This window comes from Manacus vitellinus, unplaced genomic scaffold (genome assembly GCF_001715985.3).
Source record: "Manacus vitellinus isolate BGI_N305 unplaced genomic scaffold, ASM171598v3 scaffold_30_pilon, whole genome shotgun sequence".
In the NCBI taxonomy this organism is placed as follows: Eukaryota; Metazoa; Chordata; class Aves; order Passeriformes; family Pipridae; genus Manacus; species Manacus vitellinus.
This window is the reverse complement of record NW_021940291.1, coordinates 1,243,774-1,263,809: the sequence shown is the minus strand read 5'-3', so window position 1 is coordinate 1,263,809 and position 20,036 is coordinate 1,243,774. Positions and strand designations below refer to the sequence as shown.

The 20,036-nt window shown below is 50.9% G+C and overlaps 1 protein-coding gene across 1 annotated transcript; it reads left to right on the top strand.

The window, feature by feature from the left end:
- The first annotated feature begins 335 nt into the window (after nucleotides 1-335).
- Nucleotides 336-16,706, top strand: IGF2 (insulin like growth factor 2). The gene is made up of 4 exons (XM_018076129.3): nucleotides 336-820; nucleotides 8,342-8,504; nucleotides 15,302-15,468; nucleotides 15,925-16,706. The coding sequence occupies exons 1-4, from the start codon at nucleotides 716-718 to the stop codon at nucleotides 16,165-16,167; spliced, it is 678 nt and encodes a 225-aa protein (XP_017931618.2). The 5' UTR covers nucleotides 336-715; the 3' UTR covers nucleotides 16,168-16,706.
- Nucleotides 16,707-20,036: the final 3,330 nt, after the last annotated feature.

Genomic DNA, 20,036 nt, shown 5'->3' with positions numbered 1-20,036 from the left:
TTCTCCCCCCACCTGCGGGGCTGCGGGGAGGCGGGGGATTCCTGCAGCCCACTTCCCACCTGGGGCCGGCACGGGGGTTCAAAGCCCCTACCCAGGGTAGCAGCCCGCAAAGAAACCGTGCGGCACAAACTTTCTGTCCCCTCTTCCCTCCCCGAGCTGGACTCCGGAGGATTACGAGGGAGAAGGAGGGAAGAAAGGGAGGGAGGGAGGGAAGAGAGGGGGTTAGACAGCTCTGCAACATTATTGGCTGCGTGGCCGGGCTGGTGCTCGCCGGCAGAGCATGCCCCTTGGGGGGGTATAAAAGGGGGGCAGCCGGAGCGCCCTGCCTGTCTCCTCGCTCGTGGGGCAGCCAGCTGGGAGCAGCGGGCAGTGAGGCAGCCGGCTCCTCCGCCCCGGCCAGGGGGACGCACTCAGTAAACACAAAAGTGAGAGCCACTCAAGGGGCAGCCAAAGCAAGAGGAGAAAAAGAGAAGGGAAGAAAAAAAGGGTGAAAAAAAAAACCAGGAAAAAAAAAAAAAAAGGAAAAGGAAAGGAAAGGAAAGCGCTCGCTCGCTCTTTCTCTAGAATAACAAAATACCTGATCGTAACAAAATAACATCCTTCAGAAAAAATCCAGCAGGGACTTGACATACCAAAAAGGCAAGGCGAGGAGAACGTGCCAGGGCCCGGGGAAGGCGAGCCAAAGCCGCGATCGCTGCCAGGGCAGGAGAGCAGCATGTCAAGCGCCGGGGCACACACGGATGAGCGCTGCCGGCAGCCCGCCTTCCTTCCCGGCCCGCAGCTGCCGCAAGAAGTTGAGAGTAGCAGTGGCAGTGCCAAGGTAAGCGCCGCTCCGCGCTGCCCCTCCGCGGGCAGAGGGCGGTGGGATTCCCCGCGCCGTGCCGGGCAGAGCCGTGCCGTGCCGCTCAGTTCATGCCAGCCGAGCCGGCGCACAGCCGTGCCATGCCGCGCCGTGCTATGCCATGCCGAGCCGCGCCGCCCCGGGCACAGCTGAACACATCCCGAGCCGCGCCGGGCAGAGCCGCGCCGTCCCCGCTGCCCGCCGTCCCCACGCGTGTCACTAGAGGGACCCCGAGCGCCGGCCCAGCGCTGCTGGCGGGCGGCCCCGCTGCGGTGGGGTGCGCGGGATCCCGGGGGTCCCTCCCGCGGCCGCCCGCACCCGGCGGCGGGGATGCTGGCGGCGGGACGCCCTGGCGCGGCTCGGAGCCGGCGCGGTCCCGCGTGGGGAGCGGCGGAGGGGGCGGCCGCGGCCGTGCGGGGGCCGGGCCGGGGCTATGCGAGGTCACGCAGCGCTGCGCGGCCCCCGGCTGCCGTGGCGCTCCCTCCGCGCCGAGCGGCGGTGGGCAGGCGGGGGGGGGGGGGGGACGCGCGGGGAGGGGACGGGCAGTTCCCCGGCTCCGGAGACTGGAGAGGTTATTAAACTCTCTTCTGCAAAACACTGCGGTGTGTTCGGTCTCGGAGGGATAAAAATACAGAGAGGAAAAACAAGAAAGCGAAGCCAAAATGGAGCGAGAATTAATGGTTGGCGTGCAACCTTCGACTTTCTGTGATTTTTTTATTTTTTAAATTTTTTTCTTCTGCTTCCTTCCCAATTGCTTTTCCCTGCAGTAATTGTTTTAAGAGCGCAACTTGGAAAGGTTTTAGCACTCTGAGCAGTAGGGAATTGGGGCACATGAGGGAACTCGGATTTAGCGTAACTGTACCAGCAGATGTGTCTGCCTCGCCTCCAGCCACGGGTACTTCAGCAGGGTTGCTGATACGCCAGGTCTCTCTCTGGTGGTGTGGAGCAATGAAGTGTAAAAACAAGGTTTGTGTGGGTGGTTTTAAACAGACACCTCGGGAGAGCCGCTGCTTTCAACCCAGTCTTCCTATGCAAAGTCTGTTGTTTTCTTCCCAATGCCGGGATGTGCTTGGGAGGCCGAGACCCGTTTTTCTTTGGGTTTGATTATTGTCAGGTTGTGGTGTAGGGGGTGGGGAGGGGTGAAGCGTGTTGGGTTTCTTTATTTGGGTTTCTTGTCTTGATTTAGAGTGGAGTTGAGGAGCCTGGGTCATGGGGTTTTGTGAGGGTGACTTTGTGCTAAGGACATCTGGAGGTATAAAACTGACTGACACTTCTGATTTGAGCTCCACTGCGCTGTTTTGGACCCAACTTGACAATTTTGGTGGGGGTGAATGGGTCAGAGCTGTAAATCTTGCTCCATGTTGTTGACACCCACACAAGTTCACTCAGCCTTTCAAAAGGGGCTATCCCAGCTCCTGTGAAAATTCATTAAGGGATAAAAGATTTGACACCGCCGGTCCCCTCCTACCACAGCATGAAATTTGAGAGCCAAAATGTGTCTGTGTGTGTGTCCCAGCGCTTTTCCTGACAGGTGATCTTTTTTTCAGCCTGGATGGAGGACTGCTGCTTTGAGCAGTCAACCTGGAGTTGTCAGTGCGTGTCTTCCCCTTGATTCCTCTAGGCTTCAGCATGAGCCCAGCTTGCCTCATGGAGCACCAGAGAAAAGCATTTCTGTACTTTTCTTTTTTTAAATAAAGCAAACACAGCAGGTGAGGTCTTATTTTTAGAGGGACTGAGGAGTTGGTGTGTTTCCAGCAGTGCATACGAGCACTGTAAGTGGCCCACCCTCTCCGAGCTCGTGTCCTGGGACTGACCTCTCCGATCCTTCTTTGGATTGTCTTTGCTTTTAAAAGCTGATGAGTGTCTTAGCAGGGCAAAGTGATATCGGCCTCCCTAAGCACGTTTGTCTGAGGGGTCACGAGAGGTGGGGGGCACAGGGGGAAGAAATCTGCCGTGGTGTTGGAGCCCAGCTCTGAAAGGGTTAAAGTTGTTCTGCCAAGATATAAAGCAAGTTCAACGTGTTGTGGGAATATCACTTGCCAGTAGACTCCAGTCATCGCGATTTCTGATTTAACAGCTTAACTTGCTGTTAACTTTCCCTGATATACTCCAGGTTCTGGAAGAGAATGCAGAAAGGAGAGAGGAACAATAAAGAAAGGAGTTAAGTGAGGCTACGAAAACGGACTTAAATCCCTTCACTGGGTCCTGCCAGCTGTCTTTAGAAGCGTTAAGCAAGATTGCATTTCCTTTTTTTTATACAATAAATCAAATGTTTCTGGGCTGCATACCAAAATTTGTGCAATACACTCTTACTCCCCAGTGGGGTGAGTAAATGGTACTGAATACCCCATTCACCTTTTTCAGCTTGATTTTTCCACAGTCATGGTAGTTCTCGCTGTAACATGTATAGATGTGGGGTGCGGGCAGCGCTCCCCTGCCTGCCTCAGCCTCTGTCCTGCAGGCAGAGGAGACAGGTGACTCTCCTGGCTCACAGGATGGGAAGAAGAAAGGTGACCCCAGGTGTGGGGCAGAGTGGGCTGCTGATGGGGATGAGCAATGAAGACAAAAAAAGTGAGTGCTAAAAATAGCAGCAGTATTGCCATCCTCAGCCACATGAATGTCATGCAAGCCAGGTTGTTTTTTTTTTCTTCAAGCTTGAGCTAAACAGCAAAACCGCTGGTTCCAGGTTGGTTTTATTCATCTGACAACTCAGTGGTTAAAAGTTTTGTGTTTTGAAACTTGCTTCTTTCAGGCTGTGGAAATCTCCTCATTTCTCTTTTAGATGAAGAGGGAGGCCCTTCTGTGGCACAGCATGAGGTGGCTTCTCTCCCTTTAGGTCCTGCTGGGCACCCCATCCTTGTGCCTCTGTCCAAGATGCAGCTCCTGGGTGGTTTTCAGCTGCCAAGGCACCTGCCTCTCCCACTGGTCTCCACTGTTCCTTTGCTGTTTGGTACCTCAGGGCGTCATGGCCTGGCACTCCATGCGAGGTTGGGTTGCCCCATGGGCATTCACTTGGCATGTGTGAGTTTGGCATCCTGCCCCTTCAGGATTGTTGTGCTCAAAACCGGGTCAGCTCCCTACTCTCCTGGGGCAGTCCACAGAGAGGAGTAATGCAGAGAGGCAGATGTTCAGCATCTCTCACAGGCAATCATGTGAGTAGCAAAACATCAGTCTGCTCACTTTTTTTTTGGAGGAGAGGTGGAGTGTGAAGGATGCTGGGATGTGCAAACTGGGGTTTTTCCCTCTGGCACACACAGCTGGGTTTGGGCTGGTGACTTTTTGCTGTGCTCCCTTTTAAATGCTGCAGTGCTCCACAAAGAAGCGAGGGGTTTTTTTTTCTGTCCAAATCCAAATTTTACAGACTGGGCCATCTGTCAATTCCCTCCTACGTTGTTCTGTTCATATTAAATTGCAATGAAGGCCAGACTGAAGAAGGAATTAGGTCAGACAGGAGGTTTAGTCTCCATTTTTGGGGAGGTGTTTGTTGCCCAAGAGGCACTGTGGTTTGATTTGCTCAGAACAAGCCTGGATGTAAGGGATGCCTGAGCTCTTCACTGAGATTTGGCAACTGGACCTTCTAGTGCATTGTGGCCTCTTGGCCCCTCACTCCCCAGCAGCTGGACAGTAATTGCCGATCCAGCTGATTCTGGAGCAGATTCTGAAATATCTTATAATGGTCCCAGGTGGGAGGGCTATTCCACTGCAGACCTGCCCTCAGTCTCACTCCTGGCACACCACAGCCACTTGTAGAAGATGCTTTCTGTTGGACCTCTCTGCTGGATGGGTACAGCAGTGAGGCAGGAATACACAGGAGTTCCAAGGCAGCGGCAGCATCCTGCATATGGCAGCTCATGGCTAAGCTGATTCTAGTGGCAGCCTGGCCTTGTGTAGGGTCCTGGGAATGCAGAGGAATGCAGGAGAGCGACATGAAGATGGAGAGCAAAGCAGACCCTTCCTGGGAAAGAGAGGCCAGCAGTGTGTGCTGATGTCCTGTCTGAGCCTCTTCTGCACTGAATATGCTGCTCTCAGATGCAGGTTATTCAGAGGAACTTCAGATGTGATTCCTAGGATGGTACACAGGGTACCTGTGCAACCAAAAAAATTCCTCTTGCATCACTCTCTTGCACACTGTATGGGGTCCAAGCCCTCGTTAGAAGGAATTTGGTGCTCACGTTATTGAGCATCCAGCATGCCTAGCACTGCTATTCCCACTACATCCTAAAGCCTTTGAGCTCTCCCTGGGCACATGAGGAGGAACAGCAGCCAGCATGGCTGGTTCAACCCACCCTGGCAAGAAGGGAACTGTGGTGGCTGTAGTCTCTCTCCTAGCAGAGACAGGATCTTGTTCTTTAGGGAAGTGGCCCACTTCCCTCTCTATGCCTTGTTCCTGTTCCATGTCATGTAAGAGAGGCTTTCTAATAAAATCTGAAGGTATTTTCAACCATTGGTGTGAATTTACTCCTGTCCCACAGCTGAGGAGACTGTGCCTGTCCTAACGCTTGGACTAGAAACCAAGAGCTCTGCTGTCCCATGTTTTCAGTGGAGAATGGAGTCTTGGAGGTGTTCAGAGGGCTTCGACTCATCATACTGGGCAGGATTTGGCCATGAAAACTGAGGCCCCATGCAACCTGTGCAGCTGGTCATGGGCTGCAGGTACCCAGCTGTGCCAAGGCACCCTGTCTGGGGGAGTAGCACCTGCTCCAGCAGCCATGGCAAGGCAGGTTCAAGCTCTCCTGCCTGAGTGCTGCTCATTCCTGCTAGGAGAGGCATGTGAGGGAGGGAAGGATCAACTGAAAAGTCACTGGGGCATGAACCGGTGATGGCGCTCTGGGAGCCTGTCTAGCCTTTGCGGGGACTTTTCCTCAGCAGAGGTAGTAGGGCTAAAGTGAGAGGGAAGGGCTTACAGGTTGGGTTGGATTGTGGCTCCATCAAACTGGAGAGAAACTGCAGCACTGGGCAGCAAGTAAAGATGCTTTTTGCTTTGCTGCCTGGTTTCTCATTACACGGTTGCTGGAGGGAGTAGGGAGACGCCAAGGTAATGGCAGTGGAAAGGGCTGGCAGTTGGTGCATGGGCAAAGGTGGACTTGATTGCATTTCACACCTCCAGGTTAGCCATTATCCGGATGACAGCACTGGGGCTGTCCCTGTCCTAGCAGCTTCAGGAGTGTTTCCTGGATGGAGTTATGGGGTGTGTGGCCACCCAAAAAGAGCTTGCAATGGAGGCAGGGAAAGCTGCCAGGGGCAGCCTTATGCTTGTGGTGTGAGTTGCGCAGGAGCGGGTATTTTCCGAGGAGCATGAGTGTTTTTCCACAAAAGGTATCAGGTCTCCCCAGTATCAGATATCGCCCCGCTGACAAAATCTCGCTCTCTCTTTGCTTTTCAGAGCATCTCACCCCTTTCTTTAGACTGAATGTGGAGGAAAAACAGGGTTTGTCACCTGTGCAACCAAGCAGCCCCTTCTTGGGGGGGTTGGCTTTGGCTTGGCCTGCTCATTAGCCAGCGTTAGCCTAATTGGGGATGGGGGATTACGTAGGTGTCCTGAAGTCCCACATCAGTGCCTTCAATGGCAGTACTGGATGGCACATATCTGTCACCTTGGCAATGAGCTGCTGGCACTACCCAAGTCCTGGGGACACCAGCAAACAGGAGATGCATGTAAAAAAAGAGGAAAATGGGGGGGAAAAAAGGGAAGGGAGCAGGATCGTTGGTCTTTTGTCAGTTGGGGATCTGACTGATGATGCTGCTGCACCAGAGGCATGACTTCAGCAGTGAAGGTGATGCTGTGGTCATGTTGGGGAGGCCCAGTAAACACCTGTTGGCCACTGGATAAAAAAAAAATCAGGGTGAAAAGGTATGGGTGGCAAAACACTGCAGATTGGCAGCATGGTGTCGCAACCTGGTGCCATCCCTCTGCTCCTACTTTAATACAGAACAAAGCCCCCACAGTATGCCAAAGGGATCATTGCTACTGGAAAAGCTCGTCCTGGTTCTCATCACTTGCTGGTTTGAGACCAGTTTGTGCCCAGGGCTGCTGCCTCTCTTGTTGAGAGCCCAGGAGGGCTTTTGTCAGCCTTGCTGGTCTCTGCCAGCACAGGCTGAGCAATACTATGAGCATCAACATTCAAGCAGGGCGGATGCCCCCCACAGCCTATCCAGACCTTGCAACTTCTTGGCTTTTCTTGCTGCTGGTCCCTGTCCTCCCACTGCTCAGTAGAGCCTGCGACTTGCAAGCACGATGCATTTCTAGCAGCAAGGATTCGAGCTATGTGCTAGTAAAAATTCGGTAGCAAGGGTGTCTTTATTGCTGGCAGGACTGTAGCGGGGCCTCGGGGGAGCTGGGCTAATTTCCTGGCTGCGCTGCAGACTTCCCCTGTGACCTTGGGCGAGTCATTTAATCTATCCTGGGCTTCAGCTCCATCTCTGAGCATCCCGGGAGGGTGAGGTAATATTCATTAACTGATGTTATTCTCGAGTTGCTCAGATGCTATGGTGATGATAGCTGGATGTGAAATCCAGCATCTTGGTTGAATGTTAGCAAAGAGAGGGGATGCTCTGCTTGAGATTAGGGTTGCCACACACTGTCTGCTATTTTGACACACTTATCCTCTTCATTTTGAGCTGACCTGTCTGGTCACCAGTGTTATTTGGCTGTATGTATACCGCGAGGCTCATCATTGAGGGACTATAATACCTTGAACAATCCATGGGTTTTGTCCCATCCAGTGGGGCAATAACAGCCTTGTTTTACACTTACAGAAGCTGACACAGAGGTAAAACTGGTTGCTGGAGTGGAGCCAGGGGAAATCTTTGGGCTAGTTAGCAAATATCCATGGAGTTTCTTTTTTAGTGCTCTGCACTGTCTGATACTGCCTTGGTCCTCCTTGGTGATGCTGCAAGTGTGTTTCCCATGGTACTGCATTGTTCCTGAGGGATGTCTTCTCGGTCCCAACTCCTCAGCAAACAGGGCTTGTGCAATCAGCCCCTTGATTGTCGGAGCCTCGCATGCCCAGGACAAAGGCTGTTGTTCCCAGCTTTCCTCAAAAGCGGCTCTAGGACAGGTTGAAACTTCACTTGTTTCTGCTTTGGAGGGACGTGTTTTCAGGTATGGCCTGAAAACCTGTCATCAGAAGAGGAAAAAAAACACCCTACTGATAATAATTTGAATGAATTCTCATGTAAAGGGGGCGAAAAAATAAAAAAATCACGCTGTTGAAAGAGCAGAAGGAACAAAAGCCTTTTAGACGTAGGTTGAAGTGGGATTTTCCAATGGAAAAACTGCTTCAATGCAAACCTTGTCTGACCGAGCGGCTGCCCGGCAGGCCGAGTGCCGGGAGCCGGCCTCACACCAGCGGCAGTCGCAGTGCTGCCGGTCCTTCCCTGCAGCATCTCCACATGTCCGGGCATCAAACCCCCAGCATGCTGTGGGCGGGGGGCATTGCCTGGGGGAGGTGGCAGAGAGGGGTCTGTCTCGCAGTGTTAATGCTGTGCCTCTGTCCCCAGGTGCAGAGGATGTGTGCGGCGAGGCGGATGCTGCTGCTGCTGCTGGCTTTCCTGGCCTACGCACTGGATTCAGCGGCTGCGTACGGCACGGCGGAGACCCTCTGCGGTGGGGAGCTGGTGGACACGCTGCAGTTCGTCTGCGGGGACAGGGGCTTCTATTTCAGTAAGTGCTGGGCAGCTGCCAGCAGCAGGCAGGATGCTGCCCCCATCCCACACCCTGTTTAAGTGGAACCAGGCCAAGAGGGAAAGGAGGGATTTCCCAGCCTGGTGCTTTTCACGATTTCCTTATACATGGCAGTAGGCCAGGAGAAGAGCAAGAAAATGGACATAAACAGGGTGACATAAACCCACCTCATGTCAATTTTGGGCACGGTCTTGTACCATGGGGAAACTGGGTCCCACATATGCTCGGGGAAGTTGAATATCACTGGGGAACCTTATGTGGCTGGCTCACCGGTCATGTGGGCAAGTCATTACAATAGCAAGGATGTCTGCAGCCAGCTCTCTGCTGAGCTTGGGTCCTGGCTTATTCTGAAACATTGCTGCCTAAGTGCTGCATCTGACAGCAGGCAGGGAGCTGAGCACTCATTCTTGGGCAGGCTTTGCTTTGGTACAGCAGCACCTTCTATGCTGCTCTCAAAACGCACTTCATGACCTCCTAACTACCTGATGGTAAACTTGTTGCTGAAGAGTGATGTCTTATCCTTTTGCAGTGCAGCTAGTGCAGAAAAAAAAAAGATGGCTTCAGGCCAGTTGGCTGCGGCGGGCTTTCCACCAGGATGCTTTGGGTGTTTGGACCATTGGCATTAGCATTACAATGGCTTAGCTGGTAAACAGGAAGGATGAGGAGTAAACCAGTAGCAATGGATGCTGAGTGATCTATGGGCAAAGGTACCTCGAGTGTGATACCTTGTTTTGGTGGTTCAGTCCTCTGCTCTGCTCGGGAGAGGGAAGACCCTGTGTTTTGCTCCCCACTGAGGACTGAACCACAGACTGACTACAGGAAAGATGCAAAGCCAAATGGGGGGGAAGAGGATACCAGCTGCACATGGTGCCATGTATTTGGCAGTCTTGCCTCTGCCTTGTAAAAAGATGTTAAAAAGTCACTTTCAAGTAATGGGGTGGGTTTTTTTGAGTACTGGAGTTGAGAGCCAGCCTCTCTCTTATTCCAGTCTGCCTATGCAGGGAACAGGTTGCTGCAAAGTTGGAAGATGACTCTGGATGTCCCTTTGCAACGTGGGTGCTTTGCCAGACTTGACTGGTGCTGCCTGCTGAGGTTGGGCAGGGAGAGGTGCAGGGATCCCACAGCCAGCCACAGCGGAGTTCAGGCTGTGTAATTCCTGGCAGGTGGTTGGACTGCAGATGGCTTTGGAACTAGCTGGGGCAATCACCCTGCCCCATCATGACTTAGCAGAAAGGTGTTTTCATGGCTCCCTGGCTGTTGTGGGCAGGCAGCACTTTTGGGGTGCTCTGGATGCATTTCCCTCTTCTGACTGATCCAAGTGGTGGGGGTTTGCATATCAGCTGCCCTTCCTCTTCCAACTTTCCTCTGCCAATGAGCCCTGTGCTGGCACTCAGCCAGGGTGGCAGCTCTGGGTCTGGCCTTACCGGCACAGCGAGGAGGCAAGCTCCTCTCCCGCTCTCTTAGCTCTTCCTCTCCCTCTAGATATAGAGGAGTATCCGTCTTCCTCCCATGGTTTCTTTTCCCTCCTCCCCCTCTCTGGGGATGAAAGGGAACGGGGCTTTTGTTTTACGGTCAAACTGACCTCCTTTCACCTCAAATAACCCAGCTGCCCAGGCCAAAATAAAACCACTTTTGAAGGGAGACAAGTCTCTTGGTGCCAAGTGGCCATTCTGGTGCTTGCAAGGGGATTCTTGCTTTTTTTTTTTGGTCCTCTCCTGTCTCTCCCCCATTCACCTTTATGAATATTTCTAGAGAGCCCAGGTGCTGGGGATAAAGCAAAGTTCCCCCAGTCCAATATTTTAACCCCTTCAGCATCTGACCAGCTTGTGCCATGCAGGGCTGAAGACATTTGGGCAATACCTCTACTTGATGAAGGGTTTTGTACATCCCCTTTTCATTTAATTTTTCACCTTCTACCTCCATCAGTTGGCCTCATAAGTGATTAATTCTCCTGATCACATTCATCTTAACTCCTAAACCCACGTGTCACTGTGTAGATGTGATAGGGCACAGTTTTGTTTCACAATTGTGGGGTTTACATCTTAAAGCTGAGCACCTCACAGCATGGGATGTATGATCTGATGAGCAGCCTGTGCTAATGCAGTCATTCATATGGGAAGTAAATGACTTGCGCAGCCTTGTCCCAGGGGACAAGGATCCTGCTTGCTGAACAAGGGTTGTTGAAGCATCTGACTGGTAATGTTGGAAAAAAACAAAAAATGGTATGAAAATCCGTTAGTGGATTTTTTGTTGCAGCACTTATTTAAGTACTTCTGATGCTCTGCATTCATAAAAATGAGCACTTTGCTAGCAAAGCTAGCTCTGAAATACAACACTCTTTGCACGGATGCAAGGGGATGCAGTGTACTGACAGTGTTTCATCCCCCAGGCATCTGAAGCTGGGGAAATATGCAACCTAGACTGAGCAGGGTGCACCCCTGATAACTGGAATGCCTGTCTGTCCACTGGCATGAGGAGCGAGTCCCAGCCCTCAGGTGCCCTGGGAAGCATTGTGGCGTGCAGGTGCTTGAGGCTGAGGATGTTAAAGCTGCCTCCAAGAGTTGGGGCTGCAAAAGAGCTGCACTAACAGGGGCAGGAGCCAGCACACTTTGTTCTCCTCTAGTGATGCCTCATCTCAGTGACTTTTAAGGCTTTTGGGTTGTCCTGCAGCTGCTGTCAAGGTGGTGGCTTCCTGCTGTGGCTCTGTGGCAGGGTTGGAACCACTCTCCCTGCTCCCCAGCACTCACCCAGGGACAGCGGCACAGCCCATGGAGGAATTCTGAGTGCAGCCCAGAATGAAAATGCAGGGTAGATTGAGAGGAAGCCTCGGCTGTGAAGTTGCTGTCATGCAGTGCTAGCACGGAGGGAGAAGGGGCTGTAGGGGGAGAGGCAGCCGACTTCTCTGTAAACAACAGCTCCTGTTTCCTCCTTTCCAACAGCTGATAAGAATTTAGCTCTTTGCAGCCGCTTGTGCTGACGGGGCACATTCTTGCGCACCCGCCGCTCCTCCGAATAATACTAGGAAAAAGCAGGGGGGAAAGTGCGGTGCCGGGGTGGGGGAGGGCCAGGCTGGGGGCACTGGGACGGGGCCCGGTGCTGCACAAAGGCCCCCTTGTTGCTCCCAACATTCCTGCGACAGGGGCACGGGGACTGTTTACACCCAAAGTCCCCTTCCACTCGGCTGACCGCCTGATTGACCGGAGGAAAGGGGACCCAGCCAGGGTGGCACCAGCACAGTGCACCCCTCCCCGCAGCATCTGTCCCACCCTGGTGAGAGTGGGGAGCCCAGAGCAGTGGGGTGTTGATGCTAGGGAACGGACCCTCCTGTCCCCCGTGGCCATGGCAGTTTCACTGCCTCTGGCACAGTGGCATAGCTGAGCTGCAGGTATGTGGTCTCTCTGGGTTTGGCTTTGTACTTTTTCTGAGATGCCCAGCCCTCCCTGTTGGGATAGCCCACTGCTACGTTGCAATAACCCCAGGCAGCAGAAGGGCTTTGCACTACTGGGCTTTGCATCACTGGACTTTGGGCTCATACCCTCAGCAGTGCTGTAGGAAGTTTTGGTGAAGCACAGTTTTGGGAAAAAGAGCCTAGCCATTCATTGAAGGCCCAGAGGAAGCGTGTTTCCTCAGGAGGAAGTGGTCATTGCTGCGATGGGAAGTGGCTCGCGTGCCCAAGCGGTGCCGCAACCCGCTGCCCACACAATTCTCCCCTGCGGGTAAGAGACAGAGTGGCAAAACCTCCCTTGGGTTTGGCAGTGGTAGTAAAGTGAGATGCCACCCATGAGCAAAAGCCAGGAAATTCAACCTTTAGTCCCTGTGTAAATTGTTACGGAACAAACACTTTTCCCAATCCAGGTCAGCAGCAATATTGCTGTTAGCCAGCAATGTCCTGGTGTTTCTTCCCTGGGTTGTTGTCTCCAGGTACTTTCTGTGACTACATCCTTGTTTGCTATGTTTGCTTATTTTTTTTCCTAAAGTAACTCTCCCACAGAGGATTGTATTGGCATTTGGCAAGATCCGTATGGACAATTATGTAATGGGAAATGTGTCCTATCAGACAGTCGTGGTGGAGCTGGTAGTGGTGCCAGCAAGGGGAAGGGCGTGCAGCAGCTTTATGGAAGAGAGAAAGGGCAGCACATTTGGGGCTGGGGGCCACACTTGTGCCCACTGGCTTGGCAGGCGCAGTAGTCAGGGAGGAAAAGGCCATAGCAGTGCAGTTGGTCCCTGCTGGGAGCTCACCCTCATGGTGCCACACCTGGGCATTTGCTAACACACGGTGACATGATCTTCTCATGCATACCCATGCCACAGATTGCCCTGGGTGGTGTGGCGGTGAATACAGTCCCGCTTTCCTCATTGCTTTTTTTCCTCCTCTCTTCTTTCCAAACAAACACATAGCTGCAAGTGGGAAACTTCTGTTTTTGAGAGGAGACATGTAACCTTTCAAAACCTCAACTTCTCCTCAAATCGTGTGTCATCACTTGTGCAACCTTCTGTTCAGCGGGAGTGTGAATGCAGCCCTCTGGGGACGTGCTAGCAAGGGGGGGTGACTTGAATTTTTTTCTCTTTCCCTTCCAAACTCTCCTTCTGCCCATGCTCACGATGCCTTTCTGGAGCAGCCTAATGCTTCAGCAACCTGCCATGCCTACAAGTTGTGCACTGGGATTGATAGATGCTGAGCAGGGGCCGTAAGCAGTGCAGGGTGTTGGTGCAGTGCAACCTCTTCCATGGACCTCACTGGACCTTGCATGCATAGAGGAGAATGCAGCTGGCCCCAAGCTGGCTCCTCTCCCCTGCCTTCTTTGGGCATCACCACCCAGGTTGCCTACACTGGCATTGCTTGTGCAGCTGCGGGCACCCAACACACCTGCCCTGCCTCTACAGAGAGGTCCCAGTCCAGTGTGCTTTTTGGACACAAGTATTTATATAGAGAAAACTAAACTACTAACAGTGTTCCCTTTGCTGAACCTTTACCAAGAGTGAACCATCCTTCTCACCTTCCTATGGGGCTGGTTTAAGGTTGTGCCTGTAATTTTTCTAGAGAAAAAGAAAAAGAAAAAATACAGATGGTTGCACTGGGGGGACAAACATGGAAAATAGAGTGTTTAAAATGACTCCCAAAGGTGGGTCTCATGGTATGAGTCAGCTGCCCCATCACCCTGGTGCCATGTTTGTTATTGTGACCTCTGAGCATGGTGGCAATTCACCAGCATAGAGCAGAGGGCTCCATTATATGGGGTCACAACCAATTTTAGCAGAGGGTGGGTGCCCTGCTGCCAGGGCTTTTCCAGAGTCAGCAGTGAGGCATGGTCATGGGGTTTTGCATGTCAGCATTGCACACACAGGGCTGCGTTGTGCATGGAGGGTTGTGTTGTATATGCATGTCTGCGTTGCACACACGGGGCTGCATTGAATGGACAGGGCTGCATCCCACATGCATATCTGCATTGCACATCTGGGGCTGCTTGTCGTATGTGGGGTTGCACAGTATGCATAGATAACTCCTGTGCTTTGCACTTTGCCCCGAGGCACTTTGGGTGGGCACCGAGGGTGGGGTACACCCCAGGGAAAGTGGTCAGCTCCTTCTAAGCCAGGATCCTTAAATCTTCACCGAGGCCTAATACTTGAGTGCCTGCTTCCTCTGGAGTACAAGCAGGGGCATCATGGGTCATGCACAGGGCCAATATGGACCATTTTGTGTGTTCCTGCAGGCCAGCTGAGGTGTGGAGGCTTGGCATGGCTTGGTGAGCACTGATAGGCATTGCACTTACACAACTTGCTCTCTTAAATTCTCCTGGTTTCCAAGCCCCACTGGTGCTTGCCTCTGCTTCCCTCGCTCGGAGCACCTTGTGCTGGGAAGAGGTAGTGTGTAGAACCCTGGCTGTAGACCCTACAACAGCACAAAAGCAAAATATGCTGTGTGCAAAACCATGAAAAAAATAGTTTTGTTTACATTTTGGAAGTCACAATTCCCAAGCAAATTTGCTTTGCATCAGAAATCCAAATTTACTCATCTCTTTTATTTCAAGAGAGGGAGGAAAACAGTGAAAGTGATGTAAGCTTTTCCTTTGGAGTGCTTTGGTCATCGTGAAGCTGTTATATGAAATGCACTTGGTCGTTGCTGCACCAGATATGGGCTTTTGCATCCTTCTGCAGGCAGAAATGGGAGAGGAACACTTATTAAAAGATTAAGTTTAATAGCTATTCTTGGCGGGTGTGGGAGCCTGTATTCTTTCTGCAGCTGTCTCAGAGCTGTCCCATCTGGTAAAATTTAGCCGCCTTGGTTCGCTTCACCTGCCTGAGTGTTGACCCGACAGAAGGAGGTTGGCAACTGCAATGCTATGCTGCTTCTTTCTAATAAAATCCACTTGCCAGGATCAACATCTAAGACAGTCGCAGTAATCAGCACAGAGCTGGCGGTCAGGCTGGGCTTGAGCTTCCTTGCCTTAGCTGCGCTCAAAAAGTCCACCCATGCCAGAGATATAGGAGGGAGATAAATCCCCATCATTCAAAGTACCTTTAAACTACAACTGGAGGCATGTGGGGAGCCTGTTGGCATCAATAACATTTGTCTGGGAAAGTCTTAACATGAAACTTGGCTGGTTTGAGGGTGCGTGTCAGCTGGTTTGGGAGAAGCGCTGCTATTTTCGAAGCATGTAGAACCCACCAGTCTCTGGTGGCTGGTGGAGGGATGCTTGCAAGGGGATAGGTGCTATGAGGTAGGGAGAGGGTCCTGTCCAGGTTGGTGGATAACACAAGGGTCTCTGCTGTTGCAGGTAGACCGGTGGGACGAAATAACCGGCGGATCAATCGGGGGATTGTGGAGGAGTGCTGCTTTCGGAGCTGTGACCTGGCTCTGCTGGAAACATACTGCGCCAAGTCCGTCAAGTCGGAGCGTGACCTCTCCGCCACCTCCCTGTCAGGCCTGCCAGCCCTCGGCAAGGTAGGGAGGCTGTGCCGGGATGATGACCCTTCTCTGAAATAAATAGCGAGAGAAAAGATCGGAAGACCGTGAGTGGGAGAGGACAAATCCCAGCTGCAAGCTCTGTTGCTTCTGCAGAGCCTTTGGGAGACAGCCACCATTGGCAAGTCATGCCAAACAGCCTGCCAAAAGACAGCTTTTATTAAAGTGGGGGACCAGAGGTGGGCTAGGTCACAGTCATAGAACGGTTTGGGTTGGAAGTGACCTTTAAAGGTCATCTAGTGCAACTGCCCTGCAATAAGCAGTGACATCTTCAACTAGATCAGGTTGCTCAGAGCCCCGTCCAACCTGACCATTACTGTTTCCTGGGATGGGGTAATGTTTCCATGGGATGGATGGAAGTCCAAGAGGGGAACCACCCTCTGGAGTGCAAGCAGGCTTAAGCAGAGGCTAATATTGCTGTCCCTCTCCTTGCAGGAGAGCTTCCAGAAGCCCTCGCACGCCAAATACTCCAAGTATGACGTGTGGCAGAAGAAGAGCTCCCAGCGGCTGCAGCGGGAAGTGCCCAGCATCCTGCGGGCTCGCCAGTACCGGTGGCAGGCTGAGGGGCTGCAAGCGGCTGAGGAAGCCAAGGTGCTGCATCGTCCCCTCATCTCCCTGCCCAGCCAGAGGCCTCCAGCGGTGCGAGCCTCCCCGGAAACGGCTGGCCCCCAGAAATGAACCCTGACCAGCTGTCTCGATTTTTGATCTCCTGGGGGAGGGCGGGAGGACTGGTGATTCCCGACCCCCAAGCCCCTCCGTCCCCGGGGCCGCTGAGCCAAGGAGCGGGGCGGCGGGGCACCCTCACGCCGCTCTGGCCCCAACCAAACAACTGACACAGCAAGGAGGGGATGGCGGCGGCAGCGGCGGTGGCGAGCAGCACCGCTCCCACGGCATCGTCCTTTTGGGGTGGGGGGGAGGGTTGTTTCGTTTCCCACACCTGTTTCATTCCCCTGCTTCCCCAGTATTTCCAAGCCTGTACTTGCAAAGGGACAGTTTGGCACTTGAACTTTTTGCTGCCGGGTGCTGCGTGACATCCCCGGTGCCAACACCAGAAGACAAAAGAAAGAGCAAGAGGGAAAAAGGATATGAAGTTAAAATTTTTTTAACCTTTTTTTTCTCGTGAAGAGTCCATTCCATGTCTTTCTTGACAATAAAGTGAAAAAAACAATAAAATGGGGAGAAATATTGAGGAATAAAATTTTTTTGCCTCATTCCCACCCCACTTTTTTCTTCTTTTTTTGTTCTTTTTTTTTCTTTTGGTTTTCTTATTTTTATAACTTTCTTTTGCACCTTTAAACAAAAAATGTACCTGAGAAGAAGTTCCGAGGAGCCCCCATCTGCGTTTTTGTGTGTGTGCTTCATTACAAGATTCCAAATCGACTTGCACCTTTTGAAATCACCGATGATGTGAGAAAGAGAGGAAGAGGAGAGAGAAAGCGAGAAAGAGAGAAGGAAAAGGAAAGGGGAAAGAAGAAAAAAAAGAAAAAAGTGAGCTGATGCTCACTTTAAATGGAGAAGGCGTCTGCATTGCACATTTGCCACGGATTTAGTTGATTTATATATATAATATATTATATAACTTTTTTGGCAAAAAAAGCACTATTTTTATGGGACATTTTGTGTAGTATCTGAAGAGGGATTGTAATGTTTAAAATGTGTTATGGTGCTAAAGTAAGTTGGAAGGGAAAAAACCCAGAAATAGCAAGGGAGGGTGGGGAGGGAAGACAAGATAGCGAATACTGAACTTGAAATTTTAGCTTTTCGTTTTAGGAAAAGTGTGATAAATGTGTTTCTTTTCTCTTCTGAAATATAGCTTGGTCATGACCATATGAGCTAGTTGGCTGTTACTCATGTACACAGATGCACGCACACACAGAAATACATCAACACGCATCCTTTTATAAAAAAAAGAAACAACAACAAAACAAAACAACGAAACCACCGCAATTTAGAGCTAAAAGGGAACTGTTCTGGAGACAAATTATTTTGAATGGTGAAGGTGTTGCCAGTTACAACTCAAGGCCCTGCTTCTGCACGGACCCTTGGCAGAGCTTGGCTTCCTGAGCCACGGGGAACCTGCCGCTTCTTCCCCACCCTCACAGCTTGCTCGCGCGCCGATGCTCCAGCGAGTGGGCAGGCGGGCAGCCCTCGGCACCAGGCCCCTGCAGAAGCAGCAGCAGTTCCGCGCCCTGCCATCTCCTTTTCCTTCTTTTGTCCTTTGCGTCCTTCTCGCCAGACCCTCCTCTCCCTGCCCCACGCCTCCCGCCTTCCTCCTCTCGCTCCCCTCCCAGGGGCTGTGCAGGAGCGGGGCTGCACCAGGGTGGCTGCAGGGCTGGGACCGCTGCTTGGGATGGGGGGGGGAAAGGCAAATCTCTGGCTTGAGGCTTGAGACTCGGGACTCAGTGAGTGTATGGGTTTGAGAGGTGGGCAGAGGGCTGTAAAATAGGTTGGGTTTAAAGTAATATATATTATCTGTCTAGGAACCGTAAAAAAGGGGGAATCAATTACATCTCCCTGATATACTCTCACTTGCTAATAAAATGGGGACACTCTGTTAACCAGTTCTGTACTTGCTTTGTCTTATATATCCATACATTTAAAACATAAAAAAAAGACTACTTGAATTGTATTCTATTTCGTGGTTTGAAGGGGAGGGCTAGGGGGAGTTTTGAGAGGGGGAGGATTTTAATGTATAATCCTTTTGTTTGTTATTACCTTGCAATGTTGAGCCATGAAGCCTTTGTTTAAAAAAAATGGCACTGCAATACACAACAAAGAAAATCCTTTATTTATTTTATTAAATATATATGGAAAAGAATGAAAATCAGTCCAAATTAAGAAAGGGGGGGGGGAAGGGAAGTGGGTGGGGTGGGAAGGCAAAATTTAAACAGAGCAATTGCAATTTTTTTTTTCCTTTTCATGTGTCTTTTTTTAAAAGAAACTTAGTTTTTATTTTTTAAAAAGAGAAGTAAAAGCTTTCCTGGATGCTTTGTACCAAAAAAGAAAAAAATTAAAAAAAAAAAAAAAAAAAAAAAAAAAAAAGAAAATCTGTTAAGCAAATAAATATCCATCCAGAATATGAAGCCTGACTTTTACTTTTCATTTATTTTTGCTCCTGGGGTGAGAGTTGGGTGGGAAGAAGGCCACGCCAAGCACCACTCCTTGTGGAGAAACAGAGTGCATTGCAGCTCCTCTTTTGGAGCTCAAAAAACTGCAAGAGGGGGTAAAGTGCTCTTAAACACAACCATGAAACCTCAGTCTTGTGGCAGATACCCCCTGAAACCACCAAGGTAAATATATGCCCAGTGATTCTTGGTCAGATTTGGGGATGTTTCCCAGCAGCTGTTGTGATTTGCTCAGCTTCTACCAGTTTGGGCTGTTCCCAGAGACTTGAGAGCTGGATGGGAATTGAGAGGGTAAAAAGGAGAAAAAAATGTCTTATTTAGGTTAGGTTTCCTAATAGGTATTCCTTGTGTGGTTTCTCAGGGTAGAAAAAAAACTTCTCTTAAGTTTTTTGGAATACTAAATAACTGCTTTTCATCACATATTACCATCATGCACCACTGTAAATGGGAGGTAAAATACTGCAGTTCCAATTTGGCAGTAGAGTAACTGGGGTTAAAACAGTGCCTAAGCATCCCTAATCTCCCAAATCTGTGCAGCTCCACTGCCATGGCAAAGACCTTTATCTTGCTGTGGGGTAAGGACTTCACCAAGCCCAACCTCCTGCCCCAGATGACTTGGGCTGGAAAAGATTTTCCACCTCAAAGTGGCATTGCTGATTTAGGCCTTTAAAAATACATGTTCTAAAACAGTTTCTTTTAAAATTTTGCAACAAGCAAAAAAAAATTATTATTTTTTCACAGAAAGTTTTTTCTCTTGGGATTTTTGTGGTTGGTCAGGAGGGGGGTTGTACAGATGCAGGGCTGGCTGTTTCCTCTGGACATGTACTTTACAGCAGGTCAAAAAAGGATGTGTCTGCCTTCCTGTACCTGTCCCAAGACTTGCCACAGACCTCTGGTTTTCTTTGCATTAAAAGATGTCCCTATGAAGGGTGAGGACTGACTTCACTGTGGCTTCTGGTTGTCACTGCTGGAAATTTTGCCTTTGGGAGCTTTGGTCCTTTTCTGTTCTTTGCTGCGTAAGCTACTGTCAAGGAGGCATTTAGAGACAATTAAAAAGCAAGAAAAACTTCAGTCAATACAGCAATGCTGGAAGCACCATGAGGGTGATGATGATGCTTCCAAGTATGGCTATTCTTAAACCCTCTTTTCTGCCTTATCCTGTCAGGGGCCACCACGGGGCCAGACCAGACCAGCTCATTTTTTTGGAGATAAATTAGGAGACTTTTCAAAATGTGCCGACTTTCCTTTTGGCTTGTCCAGGACTGCCTTTGCTTGCAAGGAGAGACACAAGCTGCCTCTGAGCATGATCCTGGTCAGAGGGTGGGAGTCTGGATGAAACTGGACCTTTGCTTTGTCTCAAATGTCTTTTGTTGCCTGCAAAGCCTCTTTGCAGGTTGGCAGACAAATCGTGGGCTTAACTTG